This window comes from Talpa occidentalis, unplaced genomic scaffold (genome assembly GCF_014898055.3).
Source record: "Talpa occidentalis isolate TD23 unplaced genomic scaffold, MPIMG_talOcc4v2.1 talOcc4.3, whole genome shotgun sequence".
NCBI classification, from domain to species: Eukaryota; Metazoa; Chordata; class Mammalia; order Eulipotyphla; family Talpidae; genus Talpa; species Talpa occidentalis.
The window spans coordinates 52,284,364-52,302,535 of NW_023603184.1; the positions used below are offsets into that span (position 1 = coordinate 52,284,364).

Here is an 18,172-nt window from a genome sequence, read left to right on the forward strand (position 1 = left end):
AAACAAACAAACAAATAAATAAATAAAAGTCACCTTTAGGGTTATTTCTCTGAGAGTAAAACCAGAGCCAAAACTAAGAAAATTTTATGAGGCAAAAATACATTTGCAGTGACTTTATTAACAAAATGATAGGGTGCATGTTTGACAAAAGGAATCTGCCAGAGGGGCAGCATTAGAATGAAAAGAACTTTGAAGTCGTAGACCTGGTTTGGAACCACAAATTTTGGTTTTGCCACTTATTAAATATACATTAAATAAAATTCCTTAACCTCTACATGCCTCAGTTTTATTTATTTATTTATTTTTTCTTATCTGTGGGTGGGGGCAATGCTTTTTATAAAATATTATGTGAGCATCCAATAAGACAAAATATATAAGATAATTTATTGCATAAAGAATAACAGCCAGCATAGAACAACCCCCACACCTGCAGTTCCCAGTAATGCTCATCATCAGTAAATGTTTGTGAATAAATAATAAATAAAAAAAGGTTTGGAGACTATATGCTAATCGTAGTAAGTATTCTTTGAGTCCAAGTCACTAATTGTTATCTTAATACACAAGTTAATCTGTTCTCTAGCACAGAGAAAAGTAGAGAATACGTAGTTTTAGTTGGGTGTTGGGAGGGAATCAGTGAGGATGAGGGAATTGGATATCTGAACTAGGTATTCGGAATGCTACTGAAAGGAACTTTACAGAGCTGGAAGGTGAAGCTTTATGATTGGCCTTTTCAATATATTTCTGTTACCTACCCACACAAATGTTGCCTGCTGCAAACCTCTGAAAACACCTTGTAGTCCCACGCCTCTGGGCTCTCATTCATGCTGTTCTCACAGTTTTCACCTGACTCATCCTCGACAGTTCAATCCAGGTGTTATCCTTCCAGGAAGCCTTCCTAGAACCTCCTGGTGGAACAGGATGCCCTCTTTAATAAGCTGTGACTCTCCTGTCTCTTCTCTCCTTTATTAAATCATACCCTGCAATAGTCAGTGATTTGTTTATGGGTTGGTCTTTCCCACCACTCTGTGAGCTGCTTCTAAGGGCAGGGTCTCTGTCTTATTTATCTTTATACTCCTAGAACTCAGCAATATACTTGGTATATATTAATTACTCTAGAAACACTGGTTCAAATTAAACTGTATAGTATCCAGATGGGGAACATCATGATTCCTTGCTTATTTCATAAGATTTTACATAAGATTAAACATGTATGTGTGTGTGTGTGTGTACAGGTAATAACAGAGGCCTATCATTCTAAATCATATATTTTCTCAGAAAAAAAGAGTCTCTGGTCAGATATGATTCAGATGTGAATTACACAGGTAAGTAATGTAATTCCTCATAATTGTCAAAGTTATAACAAAATGATAATGAGTATAATAAATATTGTAAATCATAAGTATGAGCAAGGCTTTATTCTTGCAAACAAGTTCTACATATATATTTGAGAATCAACACTAAATATAAAAGCCTCGAATGATCCTAAAAATTCAAATTTTATCTCAGAGGCTTCTGTGTACTTTGTTATGTTTAGTTTGAGGGGATAAAAGCATTTTTTTTCTTAGTTTTTTTTTTTTAGAACAAAGAATTTTGAGACAAAATCTGGGTAAACAAGTCAGGAAACTGAGTCTTATTCACATGGCCCACTTAACAATGAGGGCCCTTAGAACAGCAGCCCATCAGGTCCACAATCTATCTACCACAATCTATCATGGTAAGATAGAGGAGCTATAAGTATGTTAAGACTGAGGAGCTATAAGTATTCCTAAGATATAAGTACCCATAATTACCTAATACCCATACATATTAGGTAGTTGTGACAGAGCACGTGTGTTCACAGAACAACCCCCACACCCGAGGTTCCCAGTAATGCTCTATCAGTAAATGTTTGTGAATAAATAATAAATACAAAACGTTTGGAGACTATGCTAAACGTGATAAGTATTCTTTGAGTCCAGATGAAGGAAAGGCAGTGAGATGGCTTACACTTGTAAGATTTCATGAGCAGGAATATGGGTCTGAGAAGATGAAAAGGACTTGGGGAAGAAAGAGGAAGAGGATTCTAATTAGGGAGAAACAGCATCAGTATTACTTCACACAGACTAATGACACCTTAATGAAATCTAAGCAATTGGAAATCATCAAGACTCTGCTAATAGTTGGGGTATGTTGGGATTCACACAAAAGAACCAATTTTCTGGGCAAATTGCAATTTGCACAATGGATGTAAAAGGGCTAGCAATTGCTCTAGCAGACAGCCTAAATGGGGCCTCATGAAAATGTTAATTAAAGCAAAGTTAATTAGCTAATTAAAACAGAAGTGGCAAACGATAGTTTCTAAAATTTAGGTGGGGGCGATTCTAATGTTTCTGCCACCTGACCAGAGACTCTTTTTTTTCCTGAGAAAATATATGATTCGGAAGTGTAGACCTCTGTTATTAATTTGAGCATAAAAGACCCACTGTCTATTATAGCCACAGTCCCATGATCCTGGAAATTCTGAATCTTGTAGAGCTGGAACTTTAGATTCATCAAATTCATGCTTTATAGGTCAGAACTGGTTTTGTCTCTATTTGTCAATTTGTGGCTAAAGTGAAGGCCTTAAACAGAAGCATGGCATTATCTGCTTGACAGTGATTTGACGCTGCACCATGTAATGCTGGAAATTAGTGTCTAGAACCAAAATGTTAATCACAGGGACCTCTATACATTGATGGCATAAATAGCATGTTTCTCTATAAAAAAAAAAATCTATAGTGACTCACTCCGTTTTAAATAAAAATCTCTCTTCACTATTTCAGTGAATTGAATGACTTGGGCACTTTTCTGTGCTCTGGGGTGAGTCTATTTAACTTCCCAGAAAGCAGCTAGATTGGTTAGAATTACCTCTATTCTCCCCTAACATGTTCAGACAACAAAAATGATATTCTCTCCATGCCCAGAGATGGGATTTGCTTTTTCTTGGTCCCCTTCTCGCCCAAAACATGAACCATTATTCAGGTCCCAGAATCATGCTTCTCTTGGTCATAATGATAGTTCTCCTTTGTAATATCAATTTTCCAGAATGTTAAGAGACTTACTTGAAAAAGATAGATCTGTCCTCAATAAGCTTGGGGAAAGATGGAAACAAAAATAACAGATGAATGATTGGTCTCTATTCTGCAACAGTTCTCCAGTAAAAAATTACAGTACTCACAGCTTTTTTTCAAAATCGTTTGATCAAATATTTTTCCCTCATGGAACAATTTGTGAAACTAACTTTCCAAATTATACATTTGGCTACAGTCTCAGTCAAAATGCCAACATCTGAGGTAAAAACAGCTCTATAACTCACTAGTCACGAGTCTAGGAGAAATATTTCTAATTATGCTGGACCTCAAATTTCTTATTTGAAAAGCGGAAATGATTATTGCTTCTATTTTCAATATTTTTTGACTTCTACACAATCAAACTCCTCCTCCTACTACTACCATCACTACTAGGTACTGCCACTTCCCATGCTGGGTACTATCCATTGTTTATCCAACAAACACTTGGCATCCCCTTCTCTCTTTCAGTTTCTATAAAAGAAAAATGTGAGCTCTCTGCCTCCCTGTGTCTATGCAGGTGTCTCTTTTATATTTCTCCTTTTCCTAAACCTGGCCTCAAATATGTGTATATATATATATATACACACAAAATATATAAAGAGGAGGTAAGATGTAATATAAAAAGAGGAGGTAAGATGTAACAGCTCCATGCACACCTTCTTATACTCTCACAGCTAGGGGATAGCTATATGAGATAGTTTTGGCCAATGAGACATAAAGAAATTCTTATGGAACTTTGGGACTTCAGTAAAAAATGCATTTGTGGGGCCATGGCAGGTATTATACAATCATAACTAGAAGGCCTAGAAAATAAAAGATACTTTAATTCTGGATTAATGAGCCTTGGAGGAATACCAGAAACCAGCAGTATGTCTGCATTTTTCTTGTAACATGAGAAGGATGAAACACATCAAATCCTATGAGCTTCCAAAATTCAGACTTTCTCTTACTTGCAAACACATTTCTGAAAGGTTTATCTACCATTTATTGAGTACTTTCTGTGTGTTGATAATAGGCATTTGGCACATATCACTTCATCCACCTTCAAAACAGGAATGATTATCTACCATTTCACAGTCAAAGAAACAGACTGAAGTATCAAGTTCAAATTCACACAGCTGGATTTGAGTCTAAGTGTAGCTCCAAAATCAGAACTATTAAGTAGCACACTCTATTTGCACTACTGCTTAGAGAGCAAACTACTCGAGGAGAGCACACAACTCTTGGGAACAGCCTCTATAATCTTGGAGGATATTATTCTGATTTTCACTGTAAAGTATGCAATTAGTATCGCTTCACAGTGGCAGCCAGGAAGTGTAAAGGGCCATGCATGGGGCTTGTCAGAACAGTACCCAGACCAGTCTGGACTCACAGCCACCTGCTTCTCCAAGTACTAGATAGAAGAGAACAGAACCAGGTGTGTCCAGCATAACAGCTGCTTCTCCCCAAACACCTATATCCAGACAGTTAAGTTCCTACTCAAGCGTACCATAGATTCCAATAGAGGAACTCATTGGCATATTACAGAATCCAAGTCTGACAAGCATAACTAATGAAGGTAATTCAGAATAAGCTGTGAACATATTAAAAGCATCCAAGTTCAGTGCTTCCCATATATCACCCCCAATGTGTGGGGGCAATGTGACACACTAGATGTATTTTAAAAGGGGAAATGAATCCAAAGATAATATACCCTATAATGTGATTAATATGGTCTTAGTGTTTTTGGTATTTTGATTTGGATCACAGAGAAGAAATATTTAGTTTAAGGGCACTTGGGAAATACCTAGAAAAATAACTTTAGTTTGGATCTAATGTATTTCCTAGGATTAAAGCTTAAACATAGACACAAGTATGGGTGTATGTGATATAAGAGCATTAGAGCTTTCTCTGATTTTTCTTCTGCATATCAAATTCAGGTTCCACCCTTTATATTTGGTTAATGCAAAAAAAATAATCTCTATATAAGCAGATTCTAGCTTTGCCAATTACATACAGACATGCCAGCATTTGTCAAAACTATATATGCAAAGCCCAATAATTCCTCCTTACCCTCTTTGATATTCTAATTTTCAAATGTACTAGCTGCAAACTGCAATCATCAAGAACTGCATGATCCTATCGGGAAAACAAGTTAAAATATTACCCCCCCCCAATCCTAAGAATCCTTGTTTCCTATTAGTATTATCAATGTATTTTGTTGTTCATATTGCCTTTGCGTTTATTAAGTGGAAACAATGGTGTTGAAAATAGCAATGCAATGTTACTAAAGGATCATCAGAATTATAGCAAAGCATGAACTCAATGGATAGGATTAATGACCTGATTCTTGGGCAAAAATTAATGACCACAATAGTGCCAGGGCTATCTATAATTCAAATCACTGCAGGCCTATTTTTTTAAAAATGAGTAGAACCACTAGGGGGTAGTGAAGACAAGCAAAAATACCTACCACACTATAGTCTTCCCAAATCCATTATCAACAAATACACCAAGAAATGATTATTGAGTATCTTTTTTTGTGCCAGACATTTTATACAGTACTTCCAGGCATTGGAGGCAGTGATGAACAAGCAGACAGGCCTCCACTCTAGGGGAGTTTACTCACCTTAACATGGGGCCAAAGGTATACTCTATAATGTGATAAGGGATTGGACAATGGAAAGATGGAGATGCTGTGGAAAGCCTTGTATAACCAATATGTCTGTAAATATATAGTGTTGCTTATAATTCTCTTTGTTATTATGACCATGCTAGTTGCATGCCTCATACAGACTTTCAGGTGTGGAAGAAAATTGACAACTGTTAACTTAGTTGATAGTAGCAGCAGACATGTAAGAAGGGCTTACTAAATGGCATACACTGTCCCTGATTAGCTCATTAGTTTCACAACCACTGTGTGGAGTATGTAATGCATTATCTCCATTCACAAGATAGAAATCAAGGCATAGACGGGTTGAGGGATTTGCCTATGTTCACATAGCTGCTAAACGCTGCTGCCAGCATTCACTCCCAGTGCTGTGCAGCTCTTGCATGCTGCTACCTTCAGTACGGTGTCTAGTGTGTGCCTGGCCTTTACACATATTATTTCTTCCACTGTTTATGATCCTATGAGGTAGATGATGTGATCTAAACTTGGGAGGTAAGGAAAGTAAGTGTCAAAGAGAAGAATGTCAGTGTCAGCGCTCAGACACAGGATCCCTAGCTACAGTCAGAGCTCCTCTTCATCACCCCTTGCCGTCACTCTAAGGAGCCTGCTCTGGTGAGGTTTCAGGGTGCTTAGGCATAGACTCACAATTCTGTCTTTCCAGCAACCTGTTTACTTACCTATCAAGATGTCATGGATAATTTTATTTGAAGAGTTGAAAAACAGGCTGATAAAGTAAGAGTTTGAATAAATAAATTTTCTTAGACAAAATGAAAGGCTGCTCTTTGAGATGTTTCAGAGAAAAGAATGCCTTAGAGAGGAATTAGGAAGGCAGATGGAAAATGCGCCAACAGGTTAGATGCATGGAAGATCTGTGTATAGATCTAGCATTGCCAGGATTTACTGCAGGTGTAAAAGGCACAGGTTTCTTCTCTGAGATTTGCAATTTAGTTGAGTACTTTACACGATGTACATGGAAAAAGATAAGAGCCATACGTGAATCAGAAAAAAAAAATGAAAAAGGCCAATTATGCAAATGAATTAGGCCATGTGGATAAGCTTCAGGTTTCTTGTGAATGATTTTCAGTCTTCAACAGACACTGTCATTACCTCATCATAATTAGGCTTTGCAGATAAGGACTGAAAGAAAAGTAGGACTTTTCATGTTAAATAAAAATGATTAGATTTCAAGACTAAATGATAGTGTAAACGAACCTTTCAATCAATATTATTTAACTACTATTTGAAAAATATCTATTTTCTATTTATTTATTTAGATTTTTTGAAAATTGTCAAATCTCTGAAGAGTTAGCAGAGATGATGTAACAATGGACCCTTTTGATAACGTGCTTCCAAAATAGATGATGTCCTCATTCTGTCCCCAGTAACTATGTAACCTTTTTAAGAACTCCCAATTTGTTCCCAAGCCACTAATAGAATAATCTCTTTGCCATTGGAAGTTCCTTAAGGTCATTTATCATAGAAGAAATTCTCTCACATAGGAAGAAATCATAACTGTTGAGTTCAGACTCCTTTTTAATGGTAATTCTCCAATAACTGCTAGCAGTGATACTGAACGTGAGGAGCAGGATGAAGCTATAGACAACAGAGAAAGTGAGAAATTGACTGGTTAGAAAGATTATATACAAAGGCATTGGGCTAGGTTGTCCCTTTCAGATACTTAGGCATTTCTGAAGGAGTTCAATTTTCCCACTTAGAAATGAAAATAAAAATTCTACATTCTCATGTCTCTCTCAAAGCCTCCTCTGGGCCTGAAAAATGATACAGGCATAGTCAGTGCTGTCTCTTTTGTAAGGTTCTCGGCACCCTCACCATCATCTTCATGAATGATAACAACAAACTTATCATTTCTACTCTGTTCAATAATGTTCAAGTGAACTAGATTAATAGCCACTGCTTCAGCTCTAGGGACCTGCACCCTACAATGCCCCACAAATTTTACCTTAGGGTTTCCCCAGAAGAGCCCCTCCTCTTCCACAGGTTGACCAGGCTGCTGGACCTGCTGGCTGCTGAGGACGACTTGCCATCCCCCACATGCATGCGCACAACAGTGGACGTGGTGAAGGCGCTGCGAACGTTCCTCTCGGGCTTGGCCAGGATGATGTAAACCTTCGGCACAAACATGCAGCCTAGCGCCACCGTGGCACTCAGGCTGACGGAGAAACACATGGTGATGATTTTGTAGTTGCTGCCAAAGTATATTGGCACAAAGGCCAGCCATATAATGCAGGTGGTGTACATTGTGAAGGCGATATACTTGGCCTCGTTGAAGTTAGCTGGAACATTTCTGGTCTTGAAAGCATAGAAGGTACAGCTCAAAATCAGCAATCCGTTGTATCCAAGAGGAGTGACAACTCCCAGGTTGGTGGTATTGCAGATCAGGTAGACTTCGCGAATGCTTGGGTAGTCATGCATTATATCAGGAGGCTCCATTATAAAGAGGGCAACAATGATGCCCAACTGGATACATATGAGAATGAAAGCAATCACTAGCTGTGCACAGGCACTCATGAAGCGGGGCTTTTTTGTGCAGATCTTTTTCTTGCTTCCAGCCAGGATCCTCGCAATACGGTTGGTCTTGGTTACCAAGGCTGAGTAACTCATGGCTGGGGAGAGACCAATGCCAATTCTCTGAAGGTAGCAATAAATCTGTTTGGGTTTTGCAATGAGGCAGAAAGTACATAAGTAGCCCAGGCAGATGCCAGCAAGGATAATGTAACAGAGTTCCCTGCTGGAAGACTTGACTACTGGTGTATCACGGTAAATGATGAACACTGCAGTCACAAACAGGGTTGCCAGCAGGCCCAGGCAGGCAAATACCACAGCAGCAATGGGCTCAGGGTCGCCCCAGCGAAGATACTGTACTGGGATCAAATCACAACCTGCAGAGACACAGACATATTGAAAAAGAAGGAAGAAGGCTTTACATGGGTTGCTTGTGCCTAGATGCCTAGTTATAAGCAGCTGCTTATCACCTTTTCAGTTTATTCCACATCTACCATTCTATTTCTATTATACCATACCATTTTATTGCTAATATACCATGCTATTTATTCATATCTCCATTTATAAAATATTTTTCTCTATATTATCAATATTCTAGGTTCTATTCTATATATCTATCTATATCTATCTATCTATCTATCTATCCATCTATCAATATTCTAGGATCTATTCTAGGTTCTAAAAACAAAATAATGAAGAACATGTTTCCTGTCCTACAAAAAATATTCTGAGGGAGTGCATTTATAAAATTGCTTACAACTGTAATAAGGACAAGAAGAGGTATAACATGAATCCTACTCTGATCTGAGGGAGCAGAATGGCCTCCTTCATCAGGAATTATAAATTTAGGTGTTGGTTTGGCTGAGTTTGGGAATTCAGTAAATTTAGCAAGCAAATTAATTGTAAAGAGAGAGCTAAGGAGCATTAGAGGTATGGGAGCAAGTAACTGTGTAATGTTGTGATGAATGAGCTGAGATTAGACTGGGGGTAGTCAGGATATAGTCCTGCAGGGCAGGACTAGTTCTAGATCAATAGGAAGTCACTGGAGAGAGCTATGTATATGGCATGATCAGATGTGTGCATATTTTAAACATTCTGTTGGCTTTTGTGTTTATCTTGGCTGAGATAAAGATATGGCCACTTTTGAAAACTACTGAAGGCAATATAGTGTTTGGATGGATGCAGAGGTGTGTGAGTGGTAAAGGCATGCAGATAACCCTATATATTGTCTCAGTCTATGCTGTCCTTGAACCCACTCACAGACAAGTTAAGATTTCATAAAATTGAATGGTTCTAATACTAAAGAGAAGATGGATTTATGTTAAAGAGAGAGAGAGAGAGAGAGAGAGAGAGAGGATGGGGAGTAGTTTTAATAGGAAAACTGATGCCAAAGAGGAACAATTGACATGTATGGAAGTAGGAATATTCCATCCATGACTCTCAGATTTTTTATATCCTTAAATTACACACCAGAAAAAAATGTAACAAAATATCCTACCATTTGGGTTATCCATCTGCTTTTTAAATTTCTTTAACAGTGGTTCTCAAACTTGGCTACTCACCAGGATCACCTAGAAATCTTTTAAAATATAGTGTGTCCTACAGTGTCATGATCAGAGCTTTTGATTTAATTGGCCTGAGCATCAGGATTTTTAAAAGGCACTCAAGTGCTTCTAAACATGGGACCAAATCACTTTCTAGATTTTTTTTTTTAAGATTTATTTATTTATTTATACAAGTACTGCATACAGACAGAAATGCTGGAAGGGGAGAGGATTCACCAGATACAGAGCGGGGAGCAGAACAGGCAGACTGATGAAATACACTGCTGAGGGGAGCAGTGTGTACGCAGTGCTTGTATAAATAAATAAATAATCTTTAAAAAAGAAAAAGAAAATATATGCATACATCTTTACCTTAAGGGTTTTCATTATACTCCATTTATTCTACTTTTTTTGCTGAATCTTAATTGCTTTTATTTAAATGTAATTAGCACCCTATTACTGCTCTTTCTCATCTGATAACATTCACTATAATTTTTATGTCAAATGTAGTCTTAAGCTCTCTGTGTGTAATCCATTAGTATCAAGTGTGAAACTACAGAGAACTTCACAACATGCATGTTGGAAGAAGTGTGCAGAATGTGTGCCTCTAATGTGATATTATTATTTTCATAAATTTACTAGAATTTATCCATTCAAATTAATGTTTTTTCTGTTAATGTGCCAGTCAGAGCCTTTATTTTAGTTTAATGAGGCTGTTATAGTACAGAATACTTTTGTAATTACTGTCTTGCAATAGCAAATTGGATTCTGATTAGAGTGTTATGATCACTGAATCTTATAATTGGATAAGATCTTAGAGTTTCAGAGAATTAATATGCATTACAATTGCTTAGAGAACCTACAAAAATACAATTCTATTTAAAAAGGGGTAATATGAAGTTTGATATGTTAATTTGTTGGAGTTGAGATTAAATCTCTGAGATTTAGTATTGGCTAACTGATTGGATTTATGTTTTATTTACTTATTTATTGGACTTTATTTGGATTTTGTTTTATTTGTTGGATTTCTATTCATTTATTGAATCTTTATTTATTTACTGGATATTTATTCATTTATGATACATTGGGGTATGCAAATAGATCATGCTTTCTTCTGAAAGAGGTCCTGAGATTACTTAACAGGGAAGTGAATCATGATTAACTGGCAATGTTTGCCATGGGCTAGGCAAGGCTAGTGGTGGCATCAATATTTGATATTTGATATCTAAGTTCATGCTCCCTTCTGAGATATCTCATTAGTTCAAACTATTTTTTTTTTCATTTATTTTATGCATACAAGAGCTGGGATACAGGCCAGAGATGCAGGGGTGAGAGGATTTACCAGAGACAGAACAGGGAACAGAACAGGCAGACTGACTGATATACACTGCTGAGGGGAGCAGCGGGTGAGTCAGGAGAGGACTGTTGTGCCATGTGGGTTGGCTCCCTGGCTAGGACTGGACTTGGGCTGTAGTGGCTGCCAATACCTTCATAGTGCTGAGACTTAATCCCTTGTGCCACCAGGGAAGCCCTGGTTCAAACTCTTCATCAGGATTCTCACTTTGACACATTTATTCTGAGGGTTGTTGGCCTGAGATGCTGATCAGTAAATGATTACCTTGTGATCCCCGAAGTTTTCCAGTGTAGACCTTTTTTTTTTTTTTTTCTTTTTGAATGGGCACCAAATACCAGCAATATAAGAGAACAAGGATTGGCTGTCAGATATTCCTAACATTGCCACAGGGGGGACTTGAAGCTTTTTGGTCTCTGCTGGCCCCAGTCTATTGAAAGTTTATTGAATATTTTTGTTTTAGATTCCCATCATGAAATTCCCTCAGAGAATTGACACAGGACCATAGTTAGTTGATGCCACTTTTCTTTTTATGTTTGTTCTTCATTGTTTACAATTTATAGCAAGATTTGAAATTGTATGCAAATATTTAGCTTATAATTAAAGCATAAAGAATGATGTAACAATACTGCAGAGTGCTATGGGGAAGGATGATTACAGATGCACGCTTGTAGGAAACTGCTTTGAAAAATATGACTTCTGGTCACATTGTAGATGAATAAGAGAGGAAAAACGCAGCATATGACTCAAAATAATAAAATGTGCTGACTGGAACACTTGGCTCTATTTTCACCTTTCCCTCACCCCCCTGGGCTAGCTAACTTCTCCTCAGACTTTCATTTCCCAGATTGAGTTTGAGGGCAACTTTCACTAATTCCTTGAGCCTGAAGGACGGGTTCCTCCCATGTGGTCAAACCCAGTGCCTGCGCTGTCACAGCCCTTGGGCAACATGTTTGTGTTCATCATAGCACAGTTGTCATGCTCAGAATGAGTTTGCTTGTCTGTTTCATGTGGTAGATTGTCTTTTGCCCTTTTTCTAACACTAAGCACGGTGTTTGCCACACAACAGATAATCAGCTGAATAAAAGAATGCCTAAATTTATTAAGAAGAGGACGAAGAACACTGCAGGAATCAGAAGACTTGCATTTCAGTTTCAGTTTGGACACAAACGTTTCTTGTGACTGTGAAATTGTTTGTCCCAATTTTTTCTCATTTGTTCCATTATAAGGTGGAAATATTACAGAATTCCCTGCCCTATACTTAGGGATTTCACCTGGAGAAACTCTTGTAGAAAAATTGACATATAAGAAATTAAAGACTCATTACCAGGAAAGTGGCAATGAGACATTTTTCAGGATGGCGTCTCTAAATTGCTTAAAACTCTCTTTGTGTTTTACTAGAATAAAAACTTAAACTCATCACTTTAAAACCAATGGTCTAGGGCCTCCCTGGTGGTGCAGGGGTTAAAGTCTCAATGCCATCCAGCTATTATCAGTCACTATGGCTTGAGTTAGATCCCTGGCCAGGAGGCTGACCCACATGGCGCAGCAGACCTCTCCTGTCTTGCCCGCTGCTCCCCTCAGCAGTGTATTCCATCAGTCTGCCTGCTCTGTTCCCCACTCCGTCTCTGGCGAATCCTCTTACCCCTCGCAGTTCTGGCAAACACCCCAGTTCTTGTATGCATAAATGAATTGTACGGGGAATATAACCAAAATGAAAGTGCATACATTGTGCAAAAATGAAAAATGATGTAGGAATTATATAAAATAAAATAAAATGTAAAAAATAATAAAAATGTGACACATTTACAGGAAATTAAAAAAATAAAAATAAATCTTTAAAAAATAAATACAATCAATAATCTGTCAATGGAATTTTACATAAATATTATTAATAGTAGTGAGTGTTTTGCAATTTTATTTTCTATTTATTTTCTATTAATTTCTTGGCTTACCAGACTCTTTTCAGGGTCCTTTTCTTCTGGTTTTAATCAGATTCTTATGAAATTGCTTTGTTTTTGTTTCATAAATAATCTGCATGCTGAAAACCGTTTTCTTCCTGTGGCTGCAAATGTTCAAAGGCTGTCTGATTTTATGATTCAGAGCTTTTGCAGTCCTCAGCTTTCCTTCTGTGTTGCCACTGAACTTGTTATGCAGCTTGATTTTTTTCCCCTTTGACATGTACAGTACTGTTCTCAGACCTGGGTTTTTCATTATCGTTCCTGAGGCTGGTTGCAAAAATGAATGCATATTCTGCCGTGGATTTTATTTCCTATTTATCTTTGCAAGTCTATTAGTTCCTGAATTTTAAGTATCATTGCACTGTAAATATTCTTTAGTTAAGCTACTGGCAAATATTTAAGTAACAAAAATGTTCACGTTTATTATAAAAAAGAAGATATGGAAACATACCCCACATATAAAAGAAAGTGCACAGGAGGAGAGATTAATGTCTTTTCCCATCCATTAAAGAGATTAAAATTGTTCATTTAGTACAACTAAAGCATATTGTTCACTTCCTTGTTCATGAACATTAATAGGCACCTAATTCAAGGCACCAGGTCCATACCATAGTAATACAAAGACAAACATTTATTCCCTTAAGATAGAGTATCAATTCAAACTCTGTGATTCCCCTCTGTCGTGACCTGTTGTGGGCCCTATACTCTGGCTGACTTCTTTAATACAAACAATATTCTACATAGTGGACACTATTATTTTTCAGTTAAAGGAACTAAGATAAGTTTGGGACTAAAGAACATTTGAAGTGAAAGGGACCTTACGAGAAATACAGACATGAACAAAAATGAAATGTAAGGAAATAGCCAAAATGCAGAAACCAGATGTGCAGAGGAATATTCTAGCTTAATGATACAGTATCATGAGAGAATTATATCTCTAGGAATTACTGTTGGGAATTCAGATGGAAAAACAGTGAAAGCTTTAGGAAGTAAGATAACAATAATTTCTCGCTTACATTTCAAGCATTAGTATGAGGATCATATGAAATAAGTTGTGACTTGAACAGTGGCGTAATAATTAGAAAGTGAGAAAATGAGGAAAATGAGAAGCATATACATAAAACAGTGGTGACTCAACATCTGCTAAGTTGCCTGCACATTTTAGTAGATTGTTCTGTTCTTCTAAGAAAAAGCCACGTCTATTTTGTCTTTCTAGTTGTTTGTATATGTACACAGTCTCGAATAAATGTTGTTATAGTGCTTTAAATTGTTTGTAAGTACATGGTAGCACAGATGCTCTCTGAAATTTTCACCTGACTTAATGTAACTTTTAAGAGGTAGCAGGATAAGAGACATTTATCTGCTTCCTATTCCTCTGGTAATGTACCAATATTTTATGAAGCATTTTCCAAGGAAGTTAGAAAATGGAGTAGTGAGCACTGTGCTGTAATGTTTTATGTTCCTGGGAGAAATGCTATCATTTATTTTGAGTAAGCTGTATTTATCAAAAACTGAAAACAATGGAACTACATTATTTTCTTTGTTTGGTTAGAATAGAGTAGTTTTAACCATGACTCAGTTTTGGCAAGAGCGCAAGTTTTTGACTGTGAAGAACACAATGCACATTTTTCATTGCATGGTTTCTGGCAAGATGGACACTGGTTTATGTTCTCTTGGAGAGCCTGTTTTGAGAAATTTCATTCAGATGTGACCTAATAGCATGTTTTCAGGAATAAATTTTGTTTCATTTATAAATATACTATTTTCAACTTGATTGGTGGAATAAACAGATTTTCAAGTTAATGAGAACTGAGAAATTAGAAGAATAAGAAGACATTTTGCAATTTATCAACATATGGACCCTGATATTTAACATAAAAAAAGTTATTTTCAACGTTAACATCAAGTTCCTTGTTGGAAAGGTACAATCCACAAAACTTTTAATTCATTTTAGAGACAATTTTATAAAAAATCCAGCAATTTAGGATAATTTCCATATTGCCTACACATCATATTGAGGAAAAAGTATGAATTTTACAAAACAATATTTACAGTAAGCCTAGAGCTTTACTTCTGTTACTTAATGGGACCACAAGCACAGATATTTTACATTTTAAATCTCACTTTTCTGTAAAATGAAGCTAATAATTCCAACTTTTTTGAGGTATAAGAGCTGGCAGAACACAGTTTGTATTATAATGGATGGTAGACTGTCAGAACATGGGGCTTTGTTTCCTTTCTTTCATTCTGTCATTACCATTTTTTGGAAAATACTTATTGATTAGTTATTAACATGCCTGGCATTCACAAGTGAACAAAGCATGCAAAATAAACAAATAAATAAACGAAACTCCTATAGCTACTCATGAGTTTAATTACCAGCGGGAGAGCCTGATATTATATTATAAACAAAGTATATTAACCAAAAAACACCATAATGGAATAAAAGTTTATATTAAAAAAAAAAAACAGAGAAAAGAAGAGGTAAAAGCCTGTTTGTTAGGCTAGACATGTGAGCAAAAACTTGAATGAGGTAACAAAAATGGCCACATGGACATCTGGGGTGGAACATTCCAGGCAGAACAGACATGCCAATGATCCTAAGAGCCTTCCAGGTGTTTTAACAGAAAACAAAATGACCAATGTATTGAGGGAGAAAATGAAGTGAAAGGAAAAGTAGGTCAGAGACACAACAAAGTGTCAGTCAAATAGAACATGAATTTGTAGGGACTTTGATGTTTACTTTGAGTGTGGTTCTTTAGCAATGAAATTACATGATCTGCTCTTTTTTAAAATGTATCTCTTCCTGAAGTATTGAAAAGTGACTAGGTAGGGGCAAGAGCAGAATCAGGAAGACTAGTTAGAAAGTTATTACACTAGTAAAGGTGATTAATGATTGCAAGCACCAGTGATTTTATGGTAAATAAGTTTTTCCACTCCTAGGGATCTACCCAAAGGACACAAAAACATTGATTCAAAAGACCACCTGTACCCCTATGTTTATTGCAATGATATTTACAGTATGGAAAACCTGGAAACAACCCAAATGCCCAAAAATAGATGACTGGATCAAGAAGATGTGGCATATACACACAATGGGATACTATTCAGCATTCAAAAAAGATAAGTTCATGCCATTTGCGGCAATGTGGATTGAGCTAGAAGGAATTATGCTCGGTGAAATAAGCCAGAAGGAAAAAGAAAAAATATATCACTTATAGCAGGAATATAGGGGAACCAAATAAGGCATCAGTGTAAAAAATATTAACAGTATAAAACACAACAAAGCAAAAACGGACAATTGTAAATCAGAGACATCCTGCAGGGGAGGAGGTGGGAACCGGATCAGAGGGAGGGAGGGAGGAGCACAGGGGACTGAGGTGATGGTGCACAGGTGCATTGGGGAAGGTAACTCTATGGGATGACACCTGAGTGGGTGGGGGGAAGCAAATATTGTTTAAAAAGGAACAACGGGGGGCCTCCCTGGTGGCGCAGCAGTTGAGCACTGGGTTGCGAAGCTGCCTGCAGCCTCTGTAGCGCCGGTTCGATCCCCTGCCACCTGCGAGGGTCCCACATGGCCTGCAGACCTCTCCTGCCGTGCCCGCTGCTCCCCTCAGAAGTGTGTTTTGTCAGTCTGCCTGTTCTGTTCCCTGCTCTGGCTCTGGTGAAGTCTCTCACCCTCCCGCGCTTCTGACTTGTATAAATAAAGAAATAAATCTTAAAAAAAAAAAGAACAATGATGTAAAAAAATAAAAAATAAAAAAGATAATAAGAAGTTATAGGATTTTTGTATTTGAAGGAAGATTTAAAGGTATTTTTGACCAGTTGATTAAGGTTATGAGAGCAGGCAAAAGATGACTCCAAAATTATTGGCAAGAGATAATAAAAGGACGGATTTGTCATTAAGTGAATTATAGAGTAGTTTTGGGGATTAGGAAGGTAAAGACATAGATTTCCATTTGACAATATACAATTAGAGATACTAGTAGATAGTTGAGTAAATATATCAAGTATTGGTGGAGGGTCAGCGGAACATGCACACATATGGAAGTGCAAAAATGTAACCCCTACATTGAAATGAAAATTTAAAAATATTATGAAGCAATACACCACTTTAAACTGCACAGGTATTAGAAATAGGGCCTCCCTGGTTGTGCAAGGGGTTAAGCACTGCACTATGAAGCAATCCGTAGCCTCTGCAGCACGAGTTCGATCCCTGGCGGGACAGGGAGCAACCCACATGGTGAGGTAGACCTCTCCTGCCTCACCCTCTGCTCCCCTCAGCAGTGTATTTCAGTCAGTCTGCCTGTTCTGCTACCCGCTCTGTCTCTGGTGAATCCTCTCACCTCCGCCCCCAGCATCTCTAGCCTGTACCCCAGCTCTTATATACATAAATAAATAAATCTTTAAAAAATAAATTAAATAAACTGCACAAGTATTAGAAATAAAAATCGCATTTTAATCTAAAAATGCATATCAGATAGGTAGTTGAATATTTAGGCACTGAAGCCTGGATATTATATAAGTATGCATTATGGTAGAGGATTATGGGTGCTTCAGTGGTGGGCATGGTGTGGTAACTTATACAGAGGTGTAAACTTATACAGAACTGTGTGGTGTTACCTCAGTAGAATGAAGTAGAATATAATCTTAAAAACACAAATTCAGGTATTACTTGGTAAAATCACCTAGGAAGCAAATGTAGAGAGAACAGATCATGACTGAGCCCTGGTACACTCTAAAACACTGCTTAGTTTTTTGATTTTTTTTTTTCCCAAGCGCATCACTTGATGAAAATATAAAGCTCTTGAAAGCAATAGATGTTAGATCACTTCTGGTGAGTTTAAAACTATTATTTTTTCCCTGTTAGTGAGGAAAATATGAAAAATGGGTAACAAAGTCATCAATAAAACCAGAAAACCTTATCAGGGAGAACAACAGAAGACAAATTGTAGATGCCTTTCAGTATTGTTTTGACACACGAACACCTTACTGGAGTTTCCAAATCGCCCTTAATCATGTATAAGCCATTCTTTCAGAATCATAAGTCCTGA

The 18,172-nt window shown here is 37.2% G+C and overlaps 1 protein-coding gene across 1 annotated transcript in view; it reads right to left on the reverse strand.

Moving 5' to 3' along the window:
- The window catches only part of GRM5 (glutamate metabotropic receptor 5), a 549,187-nt gene that overhangs the window by 44,041 nt on the left and 486,974 nt on the right, over positions 1-18,172 (reverse strand). The window contains 1 exon segment of the mRNA XM_037521807.2: positions 7,700-8,639. Within this exon segment, the coding sequence (XP_037377704.1) occupies positions 7,700-8,639 (940 nt within the window).